General features: G+C 52.2%; 2 protein-coding genes across 2 annotated transcripts; one reads left to right on the top strand and one right to left on the bottom strand.

Annotated features, from left to right (window-relative positions):
* The first annotated feature begins 701 nt into the window (after nucleotides 1-701).
* On the top strand, nucleotides 702-2,241 carry LOC121456155 (phenylethanolamine N-methyltransferase). Its single transcript, XM_041664015.1, has 3 exons — nucleotides 702-907; nucleotides 1,497-1,704; nucleotides 1,797-2,241. The coding sequence occupies exons 1-3, from the start codon at nucleotides 703-705 to the stop codon at nucleotides 2,239-2,241; spliced, it is 858 nt and encodes a 285-aa protein (XP_041519949.1). The 5' UTR covers nucleotide 702.
* Nucleotides 2,242-2,961: 720 nt separating this feature from the next.
* LOC121456581 (post-GPI attachment to proteins factor 3-like) lies at nucleotides 2,962-14,190 on the bottom strand. Its single transcript, XM_041664867.1, has 8 exons — nucleotides 13,933-14,190; nucleotides 12,597-12,694; nucleotides 11,569-11,721; nucleotides 5,992-6,054; nucleotides 5,398-5,459; nucleotides 4,978-5,114; nucleotides 4,592-4,796; nucleotides 2,962-4,423 (listed from the first exon to the last, which is right to left on the bottom strand). The coding sequence occupies exons 1-8, from the start codon at nucleotides 14,111-14,113 to the stop codon at nucleotides 4,360-4,362; spliced, it is 963 nt and encodes a 320-aa protein (XP_041520801.1). The 5' UTR covers nucleotides 14,114-14,190; the 3' UTR covers nucleotides 2,962-4,359.
* Nucleotides 14,191-25,991: the final 11,801 nt, after the last annotated feature.

The raw sequence follows: 25,991 nt of genomic DNA, 5'->3' as shown, positions 1-25,991 counted from the left end.
CCCCAGAGGCCCGCAGGGGATGCCCCGCTGTTCTGCCTGCTAAGAGCATTAGCCCGCTCACCTCTTATCTCCGCTGCCATCGGATCCTCAAGGCAGAGAGACCTGTTCAGGGGCTCCCCCCCCCCCCCCCCCCCCCCCCCCCCCGGGCCACCAAGACAGAGGCCAGAACAGAGTGTCCTTTCTGGAGGATAGAGTTGGCCTGGAGAAAGGGATGGCATTATTAAGAAGGGGGATTTGTAAGGGGTGCCCCAAGAGAGGGGGCGGTTTGGAGGAGGACACTGGGACTGGGAACATGGGCTATCCAAACCTTGGGAAAGAAAAGGGATGGAATTCTGAGCAAAAGTGTCTATGGGAGGCTGGAGAGGAGCTGGGATGCCTGCCAGGGGTTCCGGAATTGAGGTTGGGGTGCAGGGCAGCACTGGAAGGGGTGAGCAGGGGAAGAAGGTATGGGTGGAGAGCTGATGAGTGTTAGGTGCAGGGCGAGGGTGGAGCGGAGAGGGAGCTATCTATGTTCCAGAAGGTGTCCCTACACCCCCGCGTGTCTGTTTCTCTGGACACTAACAGAGATGGATGGGGTGACAGAGACGTAGTGGCCCCGAGCGCTTCATCCCTCTTCCGCCGCCTCTGCAACAGAGGGGTGGGGGGCCGTGGTAGATAAAGGGATGGCGAGGCAAGCAGGGGATAGGCGGCCCTAACAGAAGCATGAGCGGTGGCACAGATCCGAACCACGCTGCAGAGATGGCCTCTGATTCGGACCCTGGCCGGGCAGCTGTTGCCTGGGCTTACCAGCGCTTCGAGCCCCGCGCCTACCTCCGCAACAACTACGCTCCTCCTCGTGGAGACCTGAGTAGCCCTGACGGTGTCGGGCCTTGGAAGCTGCGCTGCATGGCGCAAACCTTTGCCACGGGTGAGCACCGGAAACTGAGGCATGAGAAAGCAGAAGTCATGAGGGAAGAAAAGGGGGGAGAGAGAGGGAAACAAGAATGCACGAATGCACACTAGATGGGGACCAAGAAGCAAACTTACAAGGTTTGTGCAATCAAAAGCGAGCAAGCAAGTCGGCCAGGCTCCATGGTGGTGACTGCCTACAGTCCCAGCTACCAGGAAAGCTGAGGCTGGAGGACCGCTTGAGCCACGGAATCGATGGCTTGACTAGACAATTTAGACTCCTTTTCTTTCAAGGGGAAGGCGCTTAGGATTGAGAGGCAGGCAGGGTAGGGTGCAGGAGAGACACTGAGATGGAGTCTGAGGCAGAGGTTGGAGACTATGGAGAGAAAGGTTGAGTGTCTCAGAATCTTCCGACTTGATCCTCACTAAACCTAGCTTTTGAGTGGTGGTTCCGGAGATAGAGGAGCCACGCTGGCCCCAGGAGAACCTGATTTCTGTGTCCGTCCATACTTGTTCCCGGCACTCACACTACCCAGAAGGGCTAGGAGAGCATGGGAGGGGAAATATGGCTGAGGCACCTGGAACCCCCTTCTCTCTGCTTCACCCAGGTGAGGTGTTTGGACAGGCCCTCATCGACATTGGGTCAGGCCCCACCATATACCAGCTACTCAGTGCCTGTGCCTACTTTGAGGACATCACCATGACAGACTTCTTGGAGGTCAATCGGCAGGAGCTGGGACTCTGGCTTCGGGACGAACCCGGAGCCTTCGACTGGAGTGTGTACAGCCAGCATGCTTGCCTCATCGAGGGCAAGGGGTGAGAGCTGGGCTAGAAGCTTCCTGTGGTGTGGTGGGTTGGGGGTGGAGGGCAACAGAGGGGCTGAGCCCTGCCTTGTTTACCCTGTACAGCGAGTCCTGGCAGGAGAAGGAACGCCAGCTCCGAGCGAGGGTGAAGCGAGTCCTGCCCATTGATGTACACCAGCCCCAGCCCCTGGGTCCTTCAAGCCTGGCACCCCTGCCTGCGGATGCCCTGGTCTCCGCCTTCTGCCTAGAGGCTGTGAGCCCAGATCTTGCCAGCTTCCAGCGGGCTCTGCAGCACATCACCACACTGCTGAGGCCGGGGGGTCATCTCCTCCTCATCGGAGCCCTAGAGGAGTCGTGGTACCTTGCTGGGGAGGCCAGGCTGTCTGTAGTGCCAGTGTCAGAGGAGGAGGTGAGGGAGGCCCTGGTCCTTGGTGGTTATGAGGTACGAGACCTTCGTACCTACATCATGCCTGCCCATCTCCGCACAGGTGTGGATGACGTCAAGGGTGTCTTCTTTGCCTGGGCTCAGAAGACGGGGGTGCAGGAGTGAGGGCCCTACATGCCGGGTGTCTTGTGCCTCCCAAATTCTGTATTACCTGAAGTGGTACCTAAAAAAACAATGGTCCCCAAATTATGTATTACCTGAACTGGTACCTAATAAAGCAATGGTCCCCTGCTTGCCAGTGCTGTTTGTGGAGCTCCTAGAAGCTAAGAGTAGGCAGAGACCTCTGAGACTTAGGAGGATCCAATCCTAGCTTTTCTTTTTTCCCTGGAAGCCTCCCTGAAGGCTTCTTTCTGTACCACCCATTCTCCCCACCCCAGGAAGGCCAAGTTCAGGACGCAAGCGGCCCCTGCTGCATGCCAGGCACTTGTGTGTTTCTAGTGGCCAGTCACTCTGCCTCATCAGTAGCCGGTCCTGCCAGCTTGTCCCTAGAGTGAAGCTACAGAGCCTGAGTAAGAAGAGCCACAGCCGGGGAGTCAGGAGATCCGGATGACGTGGTTAGCAGGGGGGCAGTAAAGTCCAGACACAAATACAGGTCGAGAAACAAGAAGTCAAGAGCTAGAGGTGCTAGCTCCCCACCACCACCACCAGCACGCACACACACACGTACACACACACACACAAACATACAGTGGCCCAGGGCACTGCTGGGCCCCATGCCACCCTCACTCCCATATACCCAGGTAGAGATATTCACTGGCCACCAATGTCTCCTTCTCTCCCGCCCACTTTATACACAGAGGAGCAGAACCAGGGTGAGGCCAGAAATTGGTTTATTACACACGTCCTTTATTGTCTCTGGCCTTAAAATTGTTCTTAGTATCAAAAAATCCTGATAAGACTGTTCGAGTACCTGAGCTGGAGCCCTGGCTCAGCGACCCTCCCCACAATGAGAGGGCAGGGGATAGAGGCAGGGCCCAGTCACAGACTGTCTTCCTGATGGACTGGTTCAGGATGCAGGCTGTATGGGCCCTGCTTGCCCTGGGCTTAACCTGGGAGAGCAAGCTCCCCTATGGAGGGCAGAGACCCCATACAGACACAAGCTCCACACCCTCTTTCCCCTTTGCCTGATGCCCCCAAAGTCCAGGCTGTGACCAGGGGCTCCAGCATGGAGTGGGAGGCACACCATGCCAAGGGAGAGGAGCCAAGGGGGGACACTTTGTCCCTTCCTCGCTCTGCCCTCCAGGGGCTAGTTCTGCAGGGTGCTCTCAAGACATGCAGTGGGGGGTGGGAGCTCTGATTTGGAGTGGAAGTGGAGGGCAAAGGGGTCCTGGGTGGCATCCACACGCACTGCACCCAACAGGTCATGTGCACATACTAGCAGCTGGCAGGACTTGGGGTCTTAGGGAGACTTGGACTCAAATGGCTGCTGGTGATGGCTTGGTTCCCCCATTCCACTCCCGCCTCCTACGAGTGTAGCACGTTCATGTTCACCTCAGACATACCTTCCCAAGCCACCCTCGCCCACCTGCCTCCTGAGCACACAGCCACGCTCTACACAGGCCCACGATGCCCCAGTGCTGCCAAACTCAGCTCCTTGACTATCTCTGCGCCTAGCTTGGTCCACATCCCTCTATGTGTGAATGTGCCCACTCCCAACCAGAACGGAAGCCAGGGTTCTAATCCTGAGTCCCCGGGGGTCTTGGCTCTGAAGGAAAGGGTGGCTGGTTCAAGAGACAGGGTGAAAGCCCCTCCTTGGTACCAGCCCCCCCGCAGCTCAGTTCCTCAGACTCAGGAAGAAACCTGGGCAGCCGAAGAGCAGGCCTCCAGTGCCACCTAGTGGCTCCCTGACAAAAAGAGACCCCAATGTACCCCAAAAGCCTGTAGGTGTGGCACTTAGGGGTAAGTGGCCCTACGTGGGGTGGTACTATCAGGGTGTGCGATGTAGAGAAGGGAGTGGGCTGAAGAGACAGAAGCAGCACTTCTCTCTGGAGACCTCAACACCTGTTCCCAGTTCAGCCCCAGGCACAGCTGGGCTGCCTACTTCCTGTCCCAGATGCGAGGAGGCCCTGGCTGTGAAAGCTAGCAAGGGGCGGGTGGCTCTATGATTCCAAGCCCATACCCCACATGTTCAAGTTCAAGAATCTAAAAGGAGAAAACAGTCATCTCAAGGGGGAGAAGGGAAGAGAAGCAGGAGCGAGGCAGGTGTGTCCTTTTCGAGCATCTTTAGTCTAGCTTGAACTTGGCTTCATATTCCTTCAGCAGGTACAGGCTGTCATCTTGCAGAAACCTGTGGGTGTGGAGATGACCCCACTGAGGTCTAAGAACCACCCAGCTCTAAGAACCCCCCAGACAGTGGAGTGACAGCAGGCAAGTGGGAAGGCTGAGTGGGCACAGGGAGCCCCAGTCTGCCCTAGGGTGCAGAGGAGGAAACCCCGAGGCAGGGGGTGGCACTCACCTGAAAAAGAGGATGTGGAGAGGGATCGTGCTGATGTGCCAGATGGCGTGGGCGTCCAGGACCCAGAAGAGGGGCGGGAAGTCGAGCAGCTCCAGCAGGGACAGCGCCTGCAGCAGCACCACCACCACCACACACCTGCGCGTGTGCGGCAGGCGCCGGCGGTTCCGTAGGCACCAGGCCAGCCACCAGGTCAGGTTCACCAGGCCTGGGGGCCAGGGACACAAGAGGTCCACTCACTGGCCGACCTCTTTGACTCTAGCTGCCTCGCCCCGACTCCACCCACCACCAGCCTCCCATCTCAACTCCTCCCTGCCCTCAAGAGTCTCTCCAGAACATCCCCCAAGGAGCCACCTCTTGCCCACCCACAGCTCTGCAAGGGGCCTCACCTATGGCCACATTGGCCATCATGTTGTAGCCGTAGTCGAAGCGGACGAGGCTCAGGTAAGAGATGTGCGCTGACAGGAGCAGCAGCAGCAGGGCGCCGAAGGCACTGGCCACTGACGGGTGCTGTAGTCCCACGGTCCTGTCCCACCACCCAGAGCAACTCAGACAGTGGCTGGCTGGCTATCCCCAGAGCCGTGTTCCTTCAACTACCCCCTCGCCCAAAGGGGTGAGGGCTTGCTGAAGCCACTGTCCTTCCCTGCCCCCACCGAACCAACGGTTTCCCAGAAACCAAGGGCCACAAGGAGAAGCCAAATCCCTTCTGTCCCTGGCACCCCCACCTAAGACATCCCTGCAGAAACGTGAGAAGGCTAAGGAAGAAGCTCTGGACAGTTCCCTCTCTGCCCACAGCCCCCAGGGCTCACCTGACACAGCACAGGTAAACAGAGTACAGGATGACAGCCGAGGCGCAGAAGTAGTCCATCTTCTGCGGGTAGGGAGAGCCAGGAGGGCCAGGTGAGGGAGCGGAACACAGCACAGGGCAGGCCCACAGAAGAGCCCCAGGGATGAGGCAGTGAGGGACAGGGTCTAGGCTTGCAATCTGCAGGAGCCCCGTCTTGTATCCCCTCTGCCTATGGCTGCTTTTCTGTGTCCACATTATAAAACGTTCTACATGGCCCAGCAGTGAGACATTCATGGCTTTGAGAAGGGCCTCACTATGAAGGCACACTATGGAATTCAAAATGCCATTTGGGGTGTGATAGACATGAACTCCAGTCCTGATCACATTAGCTGGGTGACCCAGGGAAAACGACTTCATCTCTCCCAGGCTCAGTGGCCTTAGAGATCAGGAAATCAATGACAAAACTCTCCTGGCATGATCCAGGTAAGTAAGACTCCACAGGCTGCCCTGGGCTAGCAGGCTCTGCAGATGGAGCTGTCTTCACTCTAAGGAGCCTGCTCTGCCCTCTCCGGGGCTCCCCTGGGACTGTACCATGCAGGGGCTGGGAGGAGCTCACCTCTGTGAGGTCAGTGTCCCTGGTATGGAAGACTGTGGACCAGAACCAAGCATTGAGGGACACCTGAGGAAGGAGAGGTCAGTCAGCATGCTGCCCAAGGTGAAGGAGACCTGTGGAGCTCTGCTGGGGGAAAGAGTACATCCTGTGCCTCAAGCCCTCTGAACAAACCCAGGCCTCACTCCCGCCTAGCCGGTCCCCACAGGATTTCCCAGAAACTGTAAACTGCCACCCAAACCCCCCAGGCCAAAGGAGCTACAGTCCACAGGTTCTAGCCTGGCTCAGCAACCAGTCCTGGCAGAGTCAAGTTCCCAAATTACCCAATCTCTAAGACAACAGCCCCCAGGGCCCTGCCTCCTCCCCCACAGCCAGGTGATGACAACCCCACCCCAGCCCAGGGGAGACTGTGACCTCAGCTTCTGGGGGCGGGAATGAGGTGGGTGGGTGGGTGGGTAGGTGGGGGGCTTGAGCTAGCTTGGGGTGTGTCTGGAGCAGCAGCAATCCTGGGAGGGAGAGGAAGCAGATCCCACTGGAGCCAGCCTCTGAGGAAGACTGTGGCCAACTTAGCCCAGCTTCCTCCTGGCTGGGCCAGCCTAACCCGCTGGGCCAGTCCCTGCTCCGGAGGGTTGGGAAGAGAAGGGGCAGGGCTGAGGAGGCTGCAGTGGAATGGCCCAGGGGAATGCTGGGGGCCCTCTTCCTGGAACAGCAGAGCCTGGGACTTGCACACACACCATCCTGTGGGAGTTGCGGCTGGCACTTTCTTCGAGGCCTAAGTCCATAGCAGAGGCCCAGGTTACTGAGAGAAGGGCGGGCTATGGAGGAGACAGAAATCTGTGGCCCCTAGTCACAAAGTGAAAAGCAGGACCTGGGCTGCCATACTCGGGAAGGTGGACAGAGATGCCTGCCGGACAGGCCTGGAGGAGCTGCCCACTTGGGGACCATAACAAATGGTCAGTCAGGGGCCACAGGAGCAAGTCAGGAAGCCAGCCTGTAGGGTCCTGCAAGGAGGGGCACATGCTACTAGGAGTTGAGGGCAGGGTGGAGTCAGGCAGGCAAGGTACTCCTGATGCTGGGCTCTGGCCTGGGAGCCCTCTGCCCCCAGCCCACTGCGAAGCCTGGCTCTCTCTCCAGCCAGTCCCACACAATGCCTTCTACTTAGAAAGGGCTACCTGAGGAATGTCCTCTGCAGCCTTGACAAGGCTCTGAGGTGTGCCTCATGGTGGGTAGGCCTCCTCTGCTAGCCCTTTCCTCAGACTTGAGAGGCGGCTTTACCGTGGGCGCCTGGCTGTGCCTCAGCCTGCTATGGAACCCGAGAGGGGAGGTCACAGCCCATGTCCCAAACCAGGTTAGGTCACTCATCCTTAATAAATGGACTTACCAACGTGGTCACACTGAAAAGAACTCCTTTTTCTGTTTTCCACTACTCATCTGGCTTTTGAGGTTGGCTTATGAAGGATGAGTGGCCAAACCTGACTTGGGACACAGGCTGTGACCCTCAAAGTTCAGAGCATATATAAAGGCCCCCTCCTCAAGTGGGGAATGGTCTGAATGGCCCTCATGTCCTCCATCACAAGGCCTGTGGTGAGCTGGGTCAGTGTGGGGAGAGGAGGGACCCCGGCCTGGAGACAGGACCCAGGCCCAAGGCCCAGCATGCCAGGTGCAGGGACATCTTAGGGAGGAGGGGAAGGCAACAGGCGCTGGCAGCCAGCCAGGCCTTCTTTGTCACCCACAGCAGGAAAGGGGAGGTGACAAGAGGGTTGATCTAAGTGGCAGTTGGAACACTGGAAGAAGAGGGTGGAGGTGCACTGGGCTAGGCCTTAGCCCCACACACAGGTGGGGGCGGCTAGGTTCTTCATCCCTTGCCTCCCAGGGGTCAACAACTTACTGAGTCCTATTTGAAGCCTGGACTCTGCACCCTGGGGACGTCCCTCTCTTAAGGAGTGTCCCATGAAGGGTGGGGTCTTTCGGATCCTTTCCTTAGACTCAAGACTCAAGGCAGTGTCATTAAGAACGCAGGAGGCAAACAGAGAGGCTTTAAGCTCTGGTCTCAGGCAGCATTTCCTGTGTGTCCCTGTGCAAACTGTCTCTGTTTCCCACTACACATAGTTTTTACGGCCACTGCTTGGTACACAGGTGTTCTATGAACCTTGATTTCCCTCATCAGGTCCCCCAAGCTCACCCCACCACTTCCCTTCATTTGACCTCCAACTTCTCTTTTCTCAAGAGCCATCAAGTTCAAGGTCAAATGGAGCTATGGGAAAAGTCCCTCTTCGTGTTCCCAAGCCACCATCCCATGAGTGCAGTCCCACTGTCCCATGAGTGCGGTCCCAGCAGGTGCTGTTTCTCTTCAGAGCTTGTCGTCAGACAGGAGTAGAGGACAGATGGGCAGGGAGGGGATGGGCAGGCCCCATGCACAACTGCTCTGCACTCCTTGGTTGCAGTGTGGTGGGCGGGACCAGCAGGGTAGGTGAGAATTTCCTGTAAACACTGAGGATGGGAGGGCCAGGGTGGCAGTAGTGGCAGGAATGAAGGGACAGGAAGGCTGCGGGAGGGGGACAGGAGGCTGTTTCAAGTCTGCTGGCAAATAAAAAAAACAGACAAAAATATCAGCCATGACACTGGTTGGATGCCAGAGAGCCAGATCTGTCAGGAATTTGACCCCAGTGTTAAGCCCCAGTGCTCGGAGCTGTCATTGACACCATCACGGTGGGGACAAGTGGATCTTTAAATAGCTTGGTGTCTCAGAAGTGGGGGAAGCAGAATGTTAAATATGATGTCTGCTGCCACCCTGTCCCCTCCCTGGGGCCACAGTCCAGAAGGACAAGACTGCCTCGGGTTCACTCTGAGGGGAGGCGGGGCTCTTTCCCATCATCAAAGAAGGATTCCTGGGCTGGCGAGATGGTTTAGATGAAGGCACCTGTGCCAAGCTTGATGACCCGAGTTCAAATCCCAGGACCTATACAGTAGGAGGGTATCAGTTCTCCTGAGTTACTGTCTGACCTCCACATCAAGCCGTAGCACGTGCATTGCATGCACACAAACAAACAAATAAATATTTAAGTTTTTTTTTTCATTTCTGAACGTTGTCTGCTTCAAGGCCTTTGTCACAGCTGGGAAGTCCTTCCTGAGCTCTGGCCACCCTCCTGTACAGCTCCAGCCCATCTCCTGTCGCTTTCTCAACAGAGATGTCAAAATCAGTCCCTGCCGTTTCATCTCCCTCTGCATGTGAGGATCTTTCTGCTGGACAAAGGTGTGGGAAATTGGTTCGGTCTCCTAGCTTTGGCAGAGCGCCAGGCCCCATACTCCAGGAAGTCAAAGGGCTACAGCATACACAACTCAGGCGGGTTCCCCAGCCCTTCCAGGTACCTGCCCAGGCTGCACCTGGGTCAAAATAGCAAGGCAGGGGATGCTTTCCCGTGCTGAAGTTTCAGGGACTCCACTGAGGGCCAGGGTTATCGGAGAATAGACACCCCTGGCCCATGACAGGACTGGAGCTGGCAAAGGGCCCTGCCATCCACACCCCAGCACAAATGAGGGCCACACTTGTTCCAGAAGCCCCGGCCCAGGACAAAGTCCGTCGCCACGCCCTCTGGGGAGAAACACAAGGCGCAGTGGCAAGTGTGAAATCCAGACCAGAATAAGTGCAGTGGTGCCTGCCTACCACAGCAACACCCAGCCGCTCACCGGGAGGGCGAACACTGACAGCCATCCTGGGTTACACAGTGAGACCATGTCTCAGCAAAGCAAAATCTAAACCATCTCACCAGAGCAGACCCTGTGTCCCTGGAGACCCCATAAAGGCAAGAAGGGGTCCCCACAACCTTGGCATCTGTCCCCTACCGGAGGATGTGTGTTTATTCCAGCGGACCCTGCCGCCCAGCAGTGCAGTGCCAGAAGCTAGCCCTGTCTTCTCTACTTGCTGACTTCTTAGCTGTTATCTGAGGCCAAGCCCTGTGTGCCTGAGTCTTACTCAAGCACAGGTATATGACAAGGATCCCACAAGGAAACGCTGGTCAAGCCCAGCACCACAAGCACATGGCTTTCCTCCATAGCGCTCGCTGTCCCAGAGCTGACTATGTAGCCCAGGCTAGCCTTGGACTCATGCTGCATCCAGCTGTAACTTCAGTTTCCAAATTTTAAAAAAGCTGCTTTGTTTTGTTTTTGATTTTTCAAGACAGGGTTTCTCTATGTAGCCCTGGCTGTCCTGGAACTCACGCTGTAGACCAGGCTGACCTCGAACTCAGAGATTCACCTGCCTCTGCCTCCTGAGTGCTAGGAATAAAGACCACTATGTCTTTCAAGAAAACAAAAATAAGATAGGGTCTCAAATATGCAGCCTATGGTGACATTGAACTCAAAGTCCTTCTGCTTCTGGGATTACAGGCACGGTCACTCTGCCCAACTGTCACAAACTCTTTCTTCCGTCCCTTCTCTCCCTTTCTTTCACTGTTGTCCCATAGCCCTTAGTAGTTATAATTACCGTGGATCTACTGCCTCCTTCCTTGTCCATCCCCTCCCGTGTCCAACTCAGCCTGTGCATCTCAGCACACCTGTGCCATCAGCTGTGGCCAGAGTCTTCCAGCCACCAGATCCAGGAGCTACCTTCTCTCCTTGTCCTGCCCTGGGACTCCTGGCTTTTCTAGCCTGCAGCTGCCCCTGACCCTTTGCTGTCTTTACTCCTTCTGTCCTCTGTCTAGAAGACTCCCCTGCTCTCCTCATGTTTATGCAGACACCTCCAATCCTTGCATCTGTCTCATATCCTGGGAAGCCTTCCCTTGTTGCCCTGTGGGGGCCCAGCCCCACCACACGCCCTAAAGCTCCTCCCCTCTTCTGTGTTTCTTCGAGGCTGTACTTTGACATCGATTGTGTGATGTGAGACCAGTACAAGAGGGCAAGGACCTGTGTGTGTTTACATGTTTGGGGCCTCCAGCACCCAGTAAGTGCTTAGCATGCAACAGGTGTCCAGTGGGCACAAATGGAGGCTCCTACGGCAGGAAGGTGGGTGGGTGAGGATTTCTTTCCCCTCAGGTCCGTCAGAGAAGCTCTGCCCCCAAGATACCCATTGCGGCTTCTTACTGTCACCCAGTGCTCCTCTGTACCCATGTCCACATTTCTCCAGTGATCCCAGGCCCTGGATTCTAGTTCCTCAGACCAGCCACACTGATGAGGCTGAGAACTTTTTCCTATTCAGGTGGACCCACCAGAACCCAGGGTCAGGCTGAGCACTGATAAGACGTCTGGGCCAGAACAAAAGACACATCAATCTTCCAGAGCGGTCTTGAAAAGACCAAAAGTTCTAGCATGATCCCTATGATTCACTTCCCATCTATGTTAGCAAACCGCCCAATTGGATCTTTTTGTAGTTTCCTCACTTAGGGCAACAATGTGCGACTTCCCTCCTTGCCAAGAAGACCGGCCTGGTAACAATGAAGGTATAGCACCTTCCATATCCGCTGTGCCTGACTACCACACACATTAGCCCTGTAAAAGAGAGATGCTCGTCTCTAGAAGCCCATCAGTGGGGATGGAAGGGATCCTCGGCTCAGAACAGGGTGTGCAGAGTCCTGCCAGGCTACCTACCCAAGCGAAGGCCATGCAGGTATGGTACATGGGGGAGGAGGCTGGCACAGAGGCGCGGTAGCGGCACAGCATCACCAGGCTGGCTAGGCCATTGAGCAGCGAGGCCACAGCGGAAGCTGGCTCTTGGATGAACAGGAACCGGGAGAAGGGCCACTGCAAAAGGAGCATAGGGAGGAGGCCTGAGGGGAGGGGAGGCAGCCTCTCGCTGGCCCGGCCAGCCTTTCCCTGACAGCTCATCACCAGCTAGCTCTCCAGCTGGTTCCAAAGCCTTACATTCTCTCCAGTCAAGGAGAATCTCTCCAGAAGTCCCTGGCTAAGACTGGACTCTTATCCTGGCCAGCAGGCACTGCACTGGGAGCCTGATTCTGGGGACAGCAGACAGGCCAGGAGAAACCATACAGATCTAGGTCCCATCCCTCCTCGGCTACTTTACATTGTCCCCCAAGTGCCTGATTGCTTTGTGCTAAACTGTGATGAGTAATTCCGGCCCACGGGCCAAAATGAGATAACACTGGGTCAAAAGGCACCGAGAAGCTGGCCAATCTAAGGGGTGTTTCTGATGATCTCGACTCCTACTGGAGACGCTATGGGAAAAACACCTTAGTCGGGGTCAAGGGCTATCCCAGTCAGCCACGAGAAGCTCAGCACTACTGTGAGGGGACAGAGATCTTCTAGTTTGTGTTTGTTGTTTTGAAGAGAGGATCTAACTATGACCCTATATGTAGCCTTGGCAGTCTACATAGACCAGGCGGGCCTCAAACTCTAGAGATCCATCTGCCTCTGCCTACCAAGTTCTGGTATTAAAGGTGTGAGCCATCACACTTGACTTGAGACACTGGCATTATGACTCCAAATTCAGGAGCAGAGCACACTGGCAGGCACCACTGGGAAAAGCAAGAGCCTTCTGGGCACGAATACCTGTCTATCCCTCCCTCCCTGCGATTCCCCACCTCAGACTTCTGAGACAGCAGGGGCCACTTGGGGGCTGAAGGCCATCGCTACATACCTTTCCTGCCTCTCTAACTCACCTTGCCATGGAACTGGGGCACTCTGTGACCCTCCTGAAGGTAGAGGCCAACAGTGAACCACATACACTCATACTTGCAGTCATCTTGACACGTCCAGCCTGAAACAGACAGAAAGAGCTAGCGCTGTCGTAGCTTAGGGAGGCATAGGCAGCCTGGTGCAGCCCACACATGGATGGAGGCCAAGAGGACCTGAAGGCTGGAGAGAGCCAGAGGAAATCCCCAAAATCTTACTTCCCATTTGGACAGAGAAGAAAGGGCAGTGTAGACACAAGGAGAAGGAGGGGGCGGAGAATTTTAGCAGTGGTAGCAAAGCAAATAGTTTCTTCCCCTTTTACCCAAGATGGAGCTCTTGGAATTGGACAGACCCCTCTATGGGGACCTAGGTTTATACTTCTCCATTCTGAATCCAGGGAGGAGCCCTTGGTGCCTTCCCACCTCCTGTGAAAATACAGCTCAGACCCTTCACCCTGGACTCCTTGGGTTCCAAGCTGCCTTGACTCCCCTATTGCCACTACTCTGTACACCGGGCTCCCTGTTCTCTGCGTAAAGCAAGCTGCCTCGTGTACCCAGATCTGCTCAGAGCCTCCAAGCTCTCTGTTCCCTCTTTCTGGAATGGAAAGGGTAGCAGTGAAGATGAGCTGTTGGTCAAACAGGTCAGAACTGGAAATTCTGCTTTACCACTTTATAGACGGTGTGACCCTGGGCAAGGGACTTAATCTGTCTGAGTGTTCCCACCTGTAAAATAGATTGGGGCACTATCTGAATGGGTTCTGGCGAAAGTCAACTGACCTGCCGGGACGCCTGTCAAGTGTGGGTGCCCAATATGTTGGTTCACATCCATTCTCTCCTCTTTAAATTGTTTCACGGTGATCCCTGCCTCCACCCCTTGAAGCGGACTCCATTCCTTCCTGTTCCAATTGCATATAGTGCCTAATGTATGGGTCTATTAGGGTTCAAACCACTGTGTCTTTGTGGAGGATCCTATTCACCGCCTTCGGGGAAGGAGAGGCTATAAACCCGGAAGAACAGGCTCCTGGTCTGCAGCCTGTGTTATTTCAGGTCTTGCATGCCATGTTTAACAAGTAGTGGTTTGAATAAATATAAAGAAGCCTCTGGGAAGCTCAGACAGGGTGATGAGACTCCCCCCTACACACACACACACACTCATTCACTCACTCACTCACTCACTCACTCACTCACTCTCTCTCAGGAGGTTCCACACCTTAATATTCGTGAGAGAACCCATGGGGAAACTGATTCTGAGATTTCAGAGTAGGGCACAATAGGCGGGGCTACAGTCAATGGGCGGGGCTTACCCGTGGAGGGTGGGGCTTACCAGCTAGGCTCATGTAGATTGGCTGGAGGGAGCGGAAGTGCTTCAGTGCGTCCCCCGAACAGTTCCGTTCCTCGCACTGGAGCACGCAGTCGCGGTATACCGGCTCGCGATCGCCCTGGGAGCCCCATGCAAGCCCCACTGCCGCACTTAGCAGCAGCAGCCGCGCCGTTTGCTCGGCCATCCTGTCACTCTGCCGGGCCACCGAGGGAGGAGCTTGGGAGTGTGCGAAGCCCCACTTCCGTAACAACCGGAAGTACCTTCTTCACCGTTGCACCCTTCGTTGACGACCGCCCACTTTAAATGAAAATTCCCGGATTTCAGTGGGCGGAGATCCCCGCCTCTAACCTGCGGTCTACTCTTAACGCAGCATTCGAGGGGGAAGGGGTGGTGTGTATTTGGGAGCAAATTAGTTATTTTTCTCACTTCTGTCTCCACGGTCTCTTTGTTTCAAGCGGGTCCCTTCTGTTACCAGCCCTCTTAGATTCCAGTTTTCAAATGTTCTGGGGTCTCCACCTCCATTTCTTGTGCCATCATCTTAATTAAAGAAACTACCGTTGCTGGGCGGTGGTGGCGCACGCCTTTAATCCCAGCACTCGGGAGGCAGAGGCAGGTGGATCTCTGTGAGTTCGAGACCAGCCTGGTCTACGAGAGCTAGTTCCAAGACAGGCTCCAAAACCACAGAGAAACCCTGTCTCGAAAAGTCAAAAAAAGAAAAAAAAAAAAAAAAGAAAAAGAAACTACCGTTAAAGTAGCTGCAGAACTTCTTTAATAGGCGTCCCTGACCCTACTTTGGACCCCTTCAGTAGGCATTCCTATTACTGTGATAAAGACCATGACTAAAAGCAACTTGGGAAGGAAAGGGCTTGTCCTTCAGAACCCCGTCACAGCCCTTCATTAAGGGACGCCAGGGTGGGAACCTGGAGGTAAGAACTGAAGTAGAGGCCACGGAGGAGTGCTGCTTTCTGGTTTGCTTATAGCACCCAGTACCACTTGACCAAAGTTGGCACCGCCCACAGTGGCATGGCCCCTCCCATATCAGCTAATGATCAAGAGAGTGTCCCTCATGGGCTTACCTGCAGGCCAAAATCTGATGGAGGCATTTATTTTCTCAACTGAGGTTCCCTTTTCCCAGATGACCCTAACTTATGTCAAGCTGACAGAAACAAAACAAAACCCTCAAAACAAAAAAAAAACCAAAAAAAAAAACAAACTAATCACAGCTCCATTTTCTAAAATTCAAAATTGACCCATCACTTTCTTTCTTAAAACTCTTTGCTAACTCCTCAACCCCTGCATGACCTGGCCTGCTGGTCTCCACTCCATTGCTCCAGCTCCACTTCAAACGTCCACATCTCTGGTGCCTCCTGCCCTTTTCTGGTTTATATCATGTCATTGATCCTTTTGCTTCTTCTTGTTTTCCTGTTATCAATTGAAGGCCATTTGCTGAGAGTGATCATTAATATGGACAGGGCATGTCTTTCCTGTAAGTCATGGATCCCTTTCCTGTAAGTAAGGCATGGATCCCTTTCCTGCCCTGTTCACCTTTGGCACTAAAGTAGGACTTTGTCTTCATGTGAGACACCTGGAGAACCTTTTCCTATTTTTTTTAGTGAATGAACAACTTAAAAGTGTCTGGATGAGCCAGTCAAGTGGCTGGCTCAGTGAGTGAAAGTATTTGAGTCACAATCTTGGTAACCTGGGTGGGATCCTCAGAACTCGCCTAACAGTGGGAGCAGAGAGCCAGCTCCACAAAGTTGTCCTCTGACGTCCACATGTGTGCTGTAGTGCGCACGCCTGAGCGCACATACATTATGCACACACATATGCACAACAACAACAATAAATGATGGCTTAGAAGTTAACAATGAGGACCGCTCTCGCAGAGGACGGGAGCTCAGGTCCCAGCATCCACAGGTGCCAGCTCACACCATTTGTAACTCCAGCTCCAGGGGATCTGATGACTTTTCTGGCCCGTGAGGGCACTGCACTTGTGTGCACATACTCTGATACAAACACTTGGGAATTGGATGCTTGTTTCCATGACCCCCATCACTGCCCAACCAACAGCACCCAAATCTCACTGAAGTTTTGAAGTTATGTAACCAAATGCTGCTGCCGCCGCCTCCCATTCTTTTCCTTTATGGTCTTTCCCTTATACCCTGGAAAGGGAACTGAGGTTGGAGGGTAGGATTTAGAGTTGATGAAGATGAGGCGTGGAATTCACAAGAAGTATCATGGGAATACTTTCATTCACCCAGCAAACAGCTCGGGAATGCGTCATTCATCCTGTATGTTCTGTGAATGACATTTCTTCCATTTAAATATCACATAAATAATGTCCTTGAAGTTGACCATCCAGTTGATAGGGATGGGGAGATTACTACTTTTTGTGGGACATAAAGTCTCAATGCATAGCCCAGGGTGGCTTCCAAATTGGAATCCTCCTGCCTCTGACTCCTAAATGCTGGGAGTATAGGCATGTGCCACCTCAGTTCACTCCGGGAAATTGAAATGAGAAAACAAGCCAGATGTAGTCACACACGCCTTAAATCCCAGCATTCAAAGGGCAGAGGCAGGTGGATCTCTATGAGTTCCAGGCTATCCAGGTTTACTTAGAGAGAAAACAAATAAAAAACCACAAAGACAAACACGCATGCACACACCCTCTAAAACGCAACAAAATAAAAAAAAAATCCAACAAGCAAAAACAAAATGAAAAAGCAGGCATTGTAGTCCCCAGTAGCTGATGGAGAACACAATCAAATTCTAATATGACTTTGGATCTGACAGCCAGACCTTAAACAATATATTTTTTATGTGGTCTTTATTATTCTGGGGATGTATTTTTTACGACGTTCCCAGGTGAAGACGGGGCATTAGGATGAAAGAAGATGAAATCCTGACAAGAGAAAAGCTTCTGTTGAGTAAACTAAACTTTTAGCTTCCAGCCAGTAGTGGTGGCTCATGCCTGGTCTGCAGAGTGAGTTCCAGGACAGCCAGGAAAAACAAAACGCTTAGTTTCCCTTTATTTTTTTGTGGCTAGGTATGGTAGCACACACCTACAATTCCCAAATCGGGGGATAGGGATAGGAGGATTAGAAGTTCAAGGTCTGCCTCAAATACATAGAGAGGTCAGGGCTAGCCTGGGCTAAATGAGACCTTTTTTTTAAAAAAAAAAAATGAGTCTATTTAGAGTCTATTAGGCAGTCACTCTAGTACTGAACTACATTTCTTGCCTCCTGGGTTCTTATTCTATATAAGACATCAAAATGTGGCAAATTCCACATTTAATTATAATTTAATAACATAGTTGAATTGCTCTTAATAATTGAAATATTGTTATATTTATATATATATTTAATAAAATATTATTGTTTAGTCCATGCAGTGACCAATGCCTATAATTTCAGCACTTGGGAGGTGGAGGCAGGAGGATCATGAGTTCTAGGCAACCCTGGACTAAACAAGACTCTGTCTCAAAAAACAAAGATGGGTCTGGAGAGCTAGCTCAGAGGTTACAAGGACTGGTTGCCCACATGAAAGTTAGAAACAGAGATTTAAAAAGCAAAGACAGGGCCACCAAGATAGTTCAGTGGGTGAGGACTCTTGCCACCAAGCCTGATGCTTGACTTTCATTCTTGGAATCTACTTGGTGGAAGGAGAGACTCGGCTCCCACGAATTGCCTTCTGACCTCAAGGCACATGCTATGGTGTACTGGTACCCTCACCACACACACAGAATCCTGGGGATATTAGTTTAAGATGTGCTGCATTTGTTTATGCTGTGGAATATTTGTTTGACGATGCAAAGACATGTGGCATTTGTTTAGCTCTGTGAAGCTGTGTTACTTTGCCTACCTAAACCACCTGATTGATCTAATAAAGAGCTGAATGGCCAATAGCTAGGCAGAGAAAGAATAGGGGGGGCTGGCAGGCAGAGAGAATAAATAAGAGGAGAGATCTAGGGAAGAGAGGAGCGGGAAAAGGAGAAAGAGAGGAGGACACCAAGGGGCCAGCCTCCCAGTAAGAAGGAAAGAAAGATATGTAGAAAAAGAAAGGTTAAAAAACCCAGAGGCAAAGTGTAGTTAAACAGAAATGGATAATTTAAATTAGGAAAGCTGTCTAGAAACAAGCCAAGCTAAGGCTGGGCATTCATGAGTAAGAATAAGTCTCCATGTATTTATTTGGGAGCTGGGAGGTGGGGCCCCAATACCAACGGAATAAATAAATAGATGTAAAAAAATTTCAAGAGTGAAAAAAACCAAAACAAATAAAATTTCTGTTTATATTTCAGAGCTCAGTGAACATTTGTTTGGTTCCCCAGATTTTTGCAGGACCCTAAACACCTATGCCTATGTGGCTGGCAGAAAAAAATAATTCCAGTGGAGACTTGTGTTCTTTATACAGGTGGAAGGTCGTTGTTTGGACTGAGCACCTGTATAAGGCTCCGAAAAACCAGAGCAAGGCAACATGGAGTCACTCATGCTAAATGCTGCAACATCAAGCTGAGTATTTAGAGAAGCAGATAGACTCCAAAGTAGACCAGCTGCCACTAAAACGGAGGGTCCTGGTCTGCTTGAGTCATCGTAGTAAAAAACTCTCTGCTTTGATCCTTACGAAGGAATCACAGCCGCTTGCTTAGTGTGCCCAAGGCCCTGGGTTCAACCCTAGGACTAAGGAAAAGCGATCTGATGCTCATTTTCTCTTGTTCTGTTTCCTGGTACCCACTTTACAGTAGGTGTTTTCCCTTTTGTTCTGTTTCCCTGTTTCCTTTTTACAAGACTACCAGCGTGAGCCTGTGCTCTGTTTATGGAATGGAGACAGTCTATTTATGAATCATGAAAGAAAGCAAGTTAGATCTATGAGTTACTTTGTTGTTATTTTCTCTTTAATTTTTTAAAATACTTCTTTATTTGCATGGGGGCGGGGGAATGAGTGCACATCCCATGGTATGCTGAGGTCAGAGGGTAACGTGTAGGATTTCCCTTCTTCAACCAGGTAGGTCCCAGGTCAGTTGACTCAGCTGGTCAGTCTTGGCAGCTTTACCCTCTGAGTCATCTTTCCTTGGGATTTTTGTCTGTTGGCAGCGTTTTGTCCCCTGGGACATTTTTCTTGGTAACCTGGTGTCCCCTTTCTCGGGTTTTCAGCCTCGAGTCCCTTTCATATCGCCTTCTGTTAGTGTAACCTGCTTTCAAACTCATCCTTGGTTTTCTGTGTGAGCCACAGACTGAAACTCATTCAGTTTGGGTTTATTGAGCCCTACAGTATGGCAGCAGAGTAAGCCCCGAGGCCCAGTGAATGTGTAGGGGGCGGAGTTCTGAGGAAACCTGTAGGGTTGACACGGCACAACAAAGCCTCAGACCCGTGGGAAGTGGCAGACCCTTCCTCTCCACAAGCCTCAGAAGGATGGCTAAGCCTTTCTCCAGTCGAAATACTAGCGTTTACAAATGACTGAGCAGTGTGTGCAAAAACTAGCAACTGCAGAAGCCTGCAGCCTGGGACTGCTCCCTACCGAGGCCTCTCCTGCACTGCAGAACAGACACACGGAGCTTCCTGTGGTTGTAGTGCACAACCACCACCAGAGCAAGCACAGCCCATCTGATCCCAGCTTTTCCGTAGTGTGTCTGAGTGCCTGTCCTTTCCTCGGTCCCTCATACCCCAGTCAGGTTTCCAGGACCAATCCCTGTAGGACACAGTGGTTCCCGTGTTCAATCCTCAGCACGCCCTCTGCCCTCAAAAAGACTCTGCTCTGAGTCTAGGGAGGAGAAAGTCAGGAAAACTGTAGAGTGTGACGAGGGCTCAAGGCAAGCTGGCTGTATTCTTAGAGCAAACCCTGGGAAACAACCCACAGTAAGGACCCGTATTTATAGTGCCCAAGGCTGTGGAAACAGTGTCGAGCAAAGCATGGTGCTCAGAGAAGAGAGATGAATGAAGGCGCGTCAAACAAAACACTAAGGTAACCGTGCTGCTCCGCTAATAGCATGCTGTGCGACTGCTCTGTAGAATAATTTGATTGGAATGCACACCCTGTCTGACCAAGCGTTTCCGCTCCTACTACGAATACCCACCCAAGTGGAAGGTGGAAGGCTAGGCGTGGTGGTACTCCTGGAGGGAGGTGGAGGCAGGCAGATCTCTGTGAATTCAAGACCAGCCTAGTCTACACAGCAGGTTCCAGACCAGTCAGCCAGAGCTACATAGTGAGATCCTGTCTCAGAAGGGGAGGGGAGGGGAGAGAGGACTGAATATCTGTCAACAGACAATGAATTTCATCAACTGAGGTGATCTGGAGAATGGAATGTGAACTACAGATTTGTAGCAATGGGCTATAGGCGGCATGGACCGACGTGCAAGACCGTCTTCACAATGAGTTCACTAAGTAAAAACTACAAAATGCACATGCGCACACCTATGCGTGTACATTGCTCAAGTGGACGAGAAAGAACAGCAGCTATTATGTTCGTTACTTTAACAAGACTATCTGGCCAGGCGTGGGGGTTCAAGGAGGGCAAAAGTGTGTTCAAAGCAAATCTAGTTTACATAATGAGTTCTAGGCCAGCCACAGCTACATAGGGAAACTATCTTAAAAAACAAAATTGAGTCGGGCAGTGGTGGTACATGCCTTTAATCCCAGCACTCAGGAGGCAGAGGAAGGCGGATCTCTGGGAGTTCCGGGCCAGCCTGGTCTACAGAGAAAGTTCCAGGACAGCCAGGGCTACACAAAGAAACTTTGTCTCCAAACAAAACAAGATTTCAATTCCTTTTTACCCTGGCAACTTTCCCTCCATCACCAGTAGATCTAAGCCCTTGTCTTTGCTCCTCTGGGCCCTATTACCAGCCTCCTGGCTCCTACAATCTTTAGCCAAATAGTTGTTCTGAAGCAGAAATCAGATCGTGGGGTTGCTCCAGGGCTTCCCACTGCCTGAAGCCCTCACCAGACCCAGGAGACCTCAAAGCCCGACTCTGGTTGTCATCGTCTCAATCTACGCTACGTTCCTGTCTCCTAGGCAGCCTCATGACCTTTCTGAGGCTAAATATACTCTTGCCCTTAGGCCTTTGCACTCCTGTTCCACAGTCTACAACTATCTGTCCCCTAGGAGTTGCGCAGGTTGCTTCTTTTTGGTCAGACAGGTTTCCACCCCACCCCCTCAAAAGGTGTTCTCTATGCCATCCCAAAGTAGGCATCTATATCTGCCCATCCCTGCCCTCCCCTGCTCTCCCAGCTAGGTTGCTATTACAGCATCTAATCATTTCCCACCCAACATTCACCCATACAGGAAATTGTGCCCCAGTTTTAACTTAAGACAGATCCCAGCAACTCCGGAGCCTGAGGCAGGGGAATCACATATTCAAGGTCTGCCCAGGCCCCAGAGTGAGTGCAAGGCTACCCTAGGTAATTTTATGAGATTCTCTCTCAGGATAAAAATAGAGAGAGGCTACTGCTCCGTGGTGGTGTCTGACTGCCATGTGAGAGGCCCTGGGTTCAATCCTCAGAACTGAAGGAAGGGGAAATGAATGGACCTAAAGGGCAAAGAAAGAGAAGCCACAGGAACTGGAAAGGTATCTCAGAGGTTAAGAGTACTGGCTACTCTTCTAGAGGACCTGGGTTCGACTCCCAGCACCCACACGGCAGCTTACAACCACTTCTAACTCCAGCCCCAGGATATCTGAGGACCTCTCTGGCCTGTTCATAGATACCAGGCACAAGCATGGTGCATAGACGCAGGTGCAGGTGGAACATCCATGCACATAAAATAAAAAATAATAAAACAACAACAAAAAAACAAACAAAAAACAAAGAGAAGCCACAGCAAGGGGTTCAGACAGCAGTCTGAAACTAGAACACCAAAGGAGGACTTCAGGATTGCCATATGCTCTGGAAACTTCCTAGCCTTCTCTTTCCAAAGCCCCATTCATACCCCAGTGTTCTGCACTCTGGTCCTCAAAGAACTAAATTTGGGTCCTCAAAGAACTAAAAGGCAGGGTGGAGTAGGGGACACTACCCACAGATCATGAAACAAGGAATCCTGAACCTGAGAGGGGAATGCCTCCGTGGGGCTCTTAGGAGACAAGCATGGGAGTTTAAGGGTGTCACCATCTTCATGCCAAATCCTGAAACACCAATGAGAAGCCAAATGTGGCCACAGTTGCCGGCAAGTCCAGGAGCTCAAGACCAGATTGGATGACATATCCAAGTCCACAGATACAGAAACAGAGGAAGGATCTGGAAGATTCTGTGCAAGATCCTCATATTCCAGCTGTGAATAAAGCCTCCTTCAAGACCACACGCTAGATGACTGAGGAGGGCTCTAGATGGGCTAAAGAAGCAGGTGAAATCACGCAAACTGCCCCGAGGGGAGACGAGCACCCACACAACCTTGCATACACGGGCCAGGATGGCTGTTCTACATGCCACCTAATACGTGCATAAAATCCTGGCTTGATTTTTTTTTTAGGCACCGTCTTACAGTCAGGGCTTCATTTTTGTTCTAAAGCAGCTTTGAGAGATAAGAGAAATTCCTGGACCGTGGGCCCGCATTCCTGAATGTAGGTGTGTGTGTGGGGGGGGGGGGGGGCTAAGGAAGTCCCAGCAGGCCCAGGGTCAGTCCAGCTAGAAATCAGGCACTGTCCTTGAGACTGGGGCCAAGTCTGGGTTAAGGTTCCGTCCCAGTGGTTAGACTGCCCTATTCAGAAAAGGCCATCTTGCTGGTTGTAATATCACACACACCTTTAATCTCAGTACCTAGGAGGCAGAGGCTGGTGGGTGGCTCTGAGTTCAAGGCCAGCCTGGTCTACAGAGTTCCAGGACAACTCACAGAGATCCACATGTCTTTGCCTGGTGCCTTCAACTCCCAGCTACAAAAGGCCATCTTTAGGAAGAAATATTTTTCCTATTAGAAGCTTCTGAATTATTCTCCTTTGCACTAGACAGGCCTTGTGCCTACCTGGGGGACTCCTTCCAACTAACTAATCCACACAGACACTTTCCTTGAAAGCTGCACCCCAGTCTCAAGGCTCTATAGTAGGCCCTAGATAGCGGCATGGACCTCGGACTGTGGACCAGACTGTCTCCTCCCTTTCTCTGTTTGTTTTCAAGGCTCTGACCTGAGGGCTGGCTGGTGAGGTAAGCAGAAGGGAGGAGCTTGTGTTCACACACACACACACACACACACACACACACACACACACACCCCTTTTGTGCCCCCCAGGCTGGTCAATGATTGACCAGCACTTCACAGGCCACTGGTTTCAGACCATGGCTTGGTGATCCTTAGAGGTCACCTCCAGCACTCAGAGCCCCTCCCTGCCCCTTCGATGTTGGCGATCCCCCTCTACCCCCCACTCCCCTAGCCTCTTTTCTGTTGCCAGGATGTTCTCAGGTAAATCTCAGACACCTTACTTCTGGGCGGGAGCACAGGGCCCTCTGTCCTAGGGCAGCTCTTCTTCCCTGTCTGTCTTGGAAGTTCCCTCACTGGGCTTGTCTCACAAACTCCCACCCCCTTCTCCCCAGCCTCCCCCTTCAGTCTTTGTCCCCAGACATCCTCTTTCCTTGGCTTCCCTGCCAGGCCTTGCTAAAGCCACAGTTGAGCAGAGAATCAAATCGGCATCGCCCACCCTGCCCCCCTTCCTCTCCTCTTGTCAAACACCCCGAGAAGGTTTTTCCTTTCCTTCCAGTCTCTCAAAGCACTCTTTCTCTTGGGGAGGCTCAGCCCTCTGGAGCCTCCTCCCCAGGGCGTGAGTTCTGACCCCAGCTCCTCCCCCCAGGCCCCGCCCTCCCTGCTGCCCACTAGGACTGAGCATTGTCTGTAAGTGCCTGGGGTCTGGGATGCCCAGAGTGTGGACTAGGTTGCAGGAAGGAGGAAGAGGGGAGGAGGTATTTTTTGCAGTTGGAGGAACCCTGGTGGCAGATGGAGGAGCCACTTCTGCTTCCCTACAGCAATCTAGGGAGAGAGACGGCTTCTGGGTCCCTGGCTGGAAGATAATGCCAAAGCCTGTGCTTCTGTGGCTCAGTTCCCGGACCAGCTGTGTGACCTTAGGAAGCTGCTTTTACCTCTTCAAATCTCAAGGTGCCTTGTCTGCAAAACGAAGAATAGTGATACAGTCCCTGGGCCCTCAGGGACTCCTGAGAGGAGGACTGTAGCTGCAGAGTGATTGGGAGTTGAGGTCCAACAGCGGAGGCTTCAGCAGCAGCTCTCTCAGCTGCTCTAACCCAAGAGGACAGGAGGGGCAGGGCTGGAGGAGAAGGGACCTTTAGTCTGACTTTAATGGTTTTAGCATGCCAGTGCACAGCCCCCAATGGCCCTCAGAATCAGGCCAGTGTATCATCTCCCAGAAGAGCTGAGGAACACACAGATTAGGTCCTGGGCTGGAGGATGGGGCCAGGGTAAGGACTTGGTTTTGCTGTGGCGTGACTATCCCCATTGCCCTAAAATGTCCTAGACAAACTTCTTAATCTGTTTTGATCCTTGGTTTCCATAATCCTCAAATAGAGAAGAGTGCCTGTGTACTTCATTTTGTGATTAAAACTTTGGGCCTCAAATCCCCCAATCCTCCTGCCTCAGTTTGCCAAGTCGGGAGCCACCCTACCGAGTTGAATATAGGGACAGCTATTTTAGGGGCTGCTGGGTCACATTCCAAGTCAGTATTTCTTGGACATTCCTGATAATGATTCTAAGAGTAAATCATCTGACGCCGTCCCCTCATTTATAGACGAAACCACGGGATTCTTGCTACATGTGATGCGCAGGCTTCTTCTCTCTGTCTTCAGTTTCCTTTCTCCTTTTCTCCTCATGCCCACACCACCCCTCGTTCATGCTAGGCACATGCAGTATCACCAAACCACAGGTCTCACCTTCCTGTTTCTACTTATGTGATAGTGTGCATCTCTCAACGGGCACTCAGGAGATACTACAGGTTCAAGGCCGGCCTCCTCTACACACTGAGTTCCAGGCTAGTCTACAGAATGAGATCTTTCTCAAGCAAAACCAAACCAAACCACACCTTTGTCTCTGGCATGCCGGTCTACTTCGGTAAGGAGGGTTAGTTTCAGGCCTCGCTTTGATCTAATAACTTCGTACTTCAGATGGATCCCAACAAGCATTGCGTCAGCTCCAGAACTGATGATCTGGGGCTGTGTCTTGAGCAGTTATCATTGTGCGTTACACACTGCACTGCTGAGGGCTCCTAGGATGTTTTCTCCTTTAGCCCTTAGCTCAGTATGCTAGATCAAGACCTAGAGACGGTGGTCACTTGCCCAAGGTCACACAGCTAGTCTGTGACCCGAGTGAATAGCTGACCTCCTGTTATCTCAACCCCAGAGTCCCACGTCCCCTGGCCCCTAGGGTGGAAGTACCTGCGTTGGACAGTGTTACGAGAGGCCAGTGTCTTTGGTTTCTCATACCCAACAAAGGCTTCCGACTGCCTCTTGACCAACACAGGTGTGTTCTCGACTGGACCATTCACTCCAACTAACATCCCCAGATTTAGCAAATAAAAAGTTAGGTATGTGAATTCAATTTGAATTTCAGATAAACAACGGGGGTAATTTGTTAGGGTAAACATGCCTCCTGCAGGGTGTTCTTGGAATTTATAACAAAAGGCATGCCTTTCTTTCCCCTTCCCAACTGTCACCAGGCGGGTGGTGGCTAAGTACTTCAGGGGTAAACTGGGAGGTGAAAGGAACAGGGACAGAGGAGACACTGAACGAACTACGTCCTGGGTGAACTTATAAGGAAACAGGGATGGGGTCTGGAGAGATGGCTAAGCAGTTAAGAGCGTGTGCAGCTCTTGGAGAGGACCCAAGTTTAGTTCCCAGCGCCTAGGTGGGCTGCACACCACGGCCTGTAACTCCAGCTTCAGGGGATTCCCACGCCCCCTTCTGACCTCTGTGGACAGCTACACTTATAGGATTCCTCCCCAGACCTCACAAACAGACGTAAACATGCATAACTTGAAATAAAAAATAAATCTTAAAAAATAAAAAGTTAAGAAGGACATAGGGGAAGCTGTTCTTCCAAGGATGAACAGAGGTCCCTCGATGTGGCTGCCTCCTCCTAGTTCAG

Source organism: Microtus oregoni, unplaced genomic scaffold, assembly GCF_018167655.1.
Source record: "Microtus oregoni isolate MIOR12 unplaced genomic scaffold, Mior012 000015F_ref0000493, whole genome shotgun sequence".
NCBI classification, from domain to species: Eukaryota; Metazoa; Chordata; class Mammalia; order Rodentia; family Cricetidae; genus Microtus; species Microtus oregoni.
This window is presented reverse-complemented; position numbering and strand designations above follow the sequence as displayed.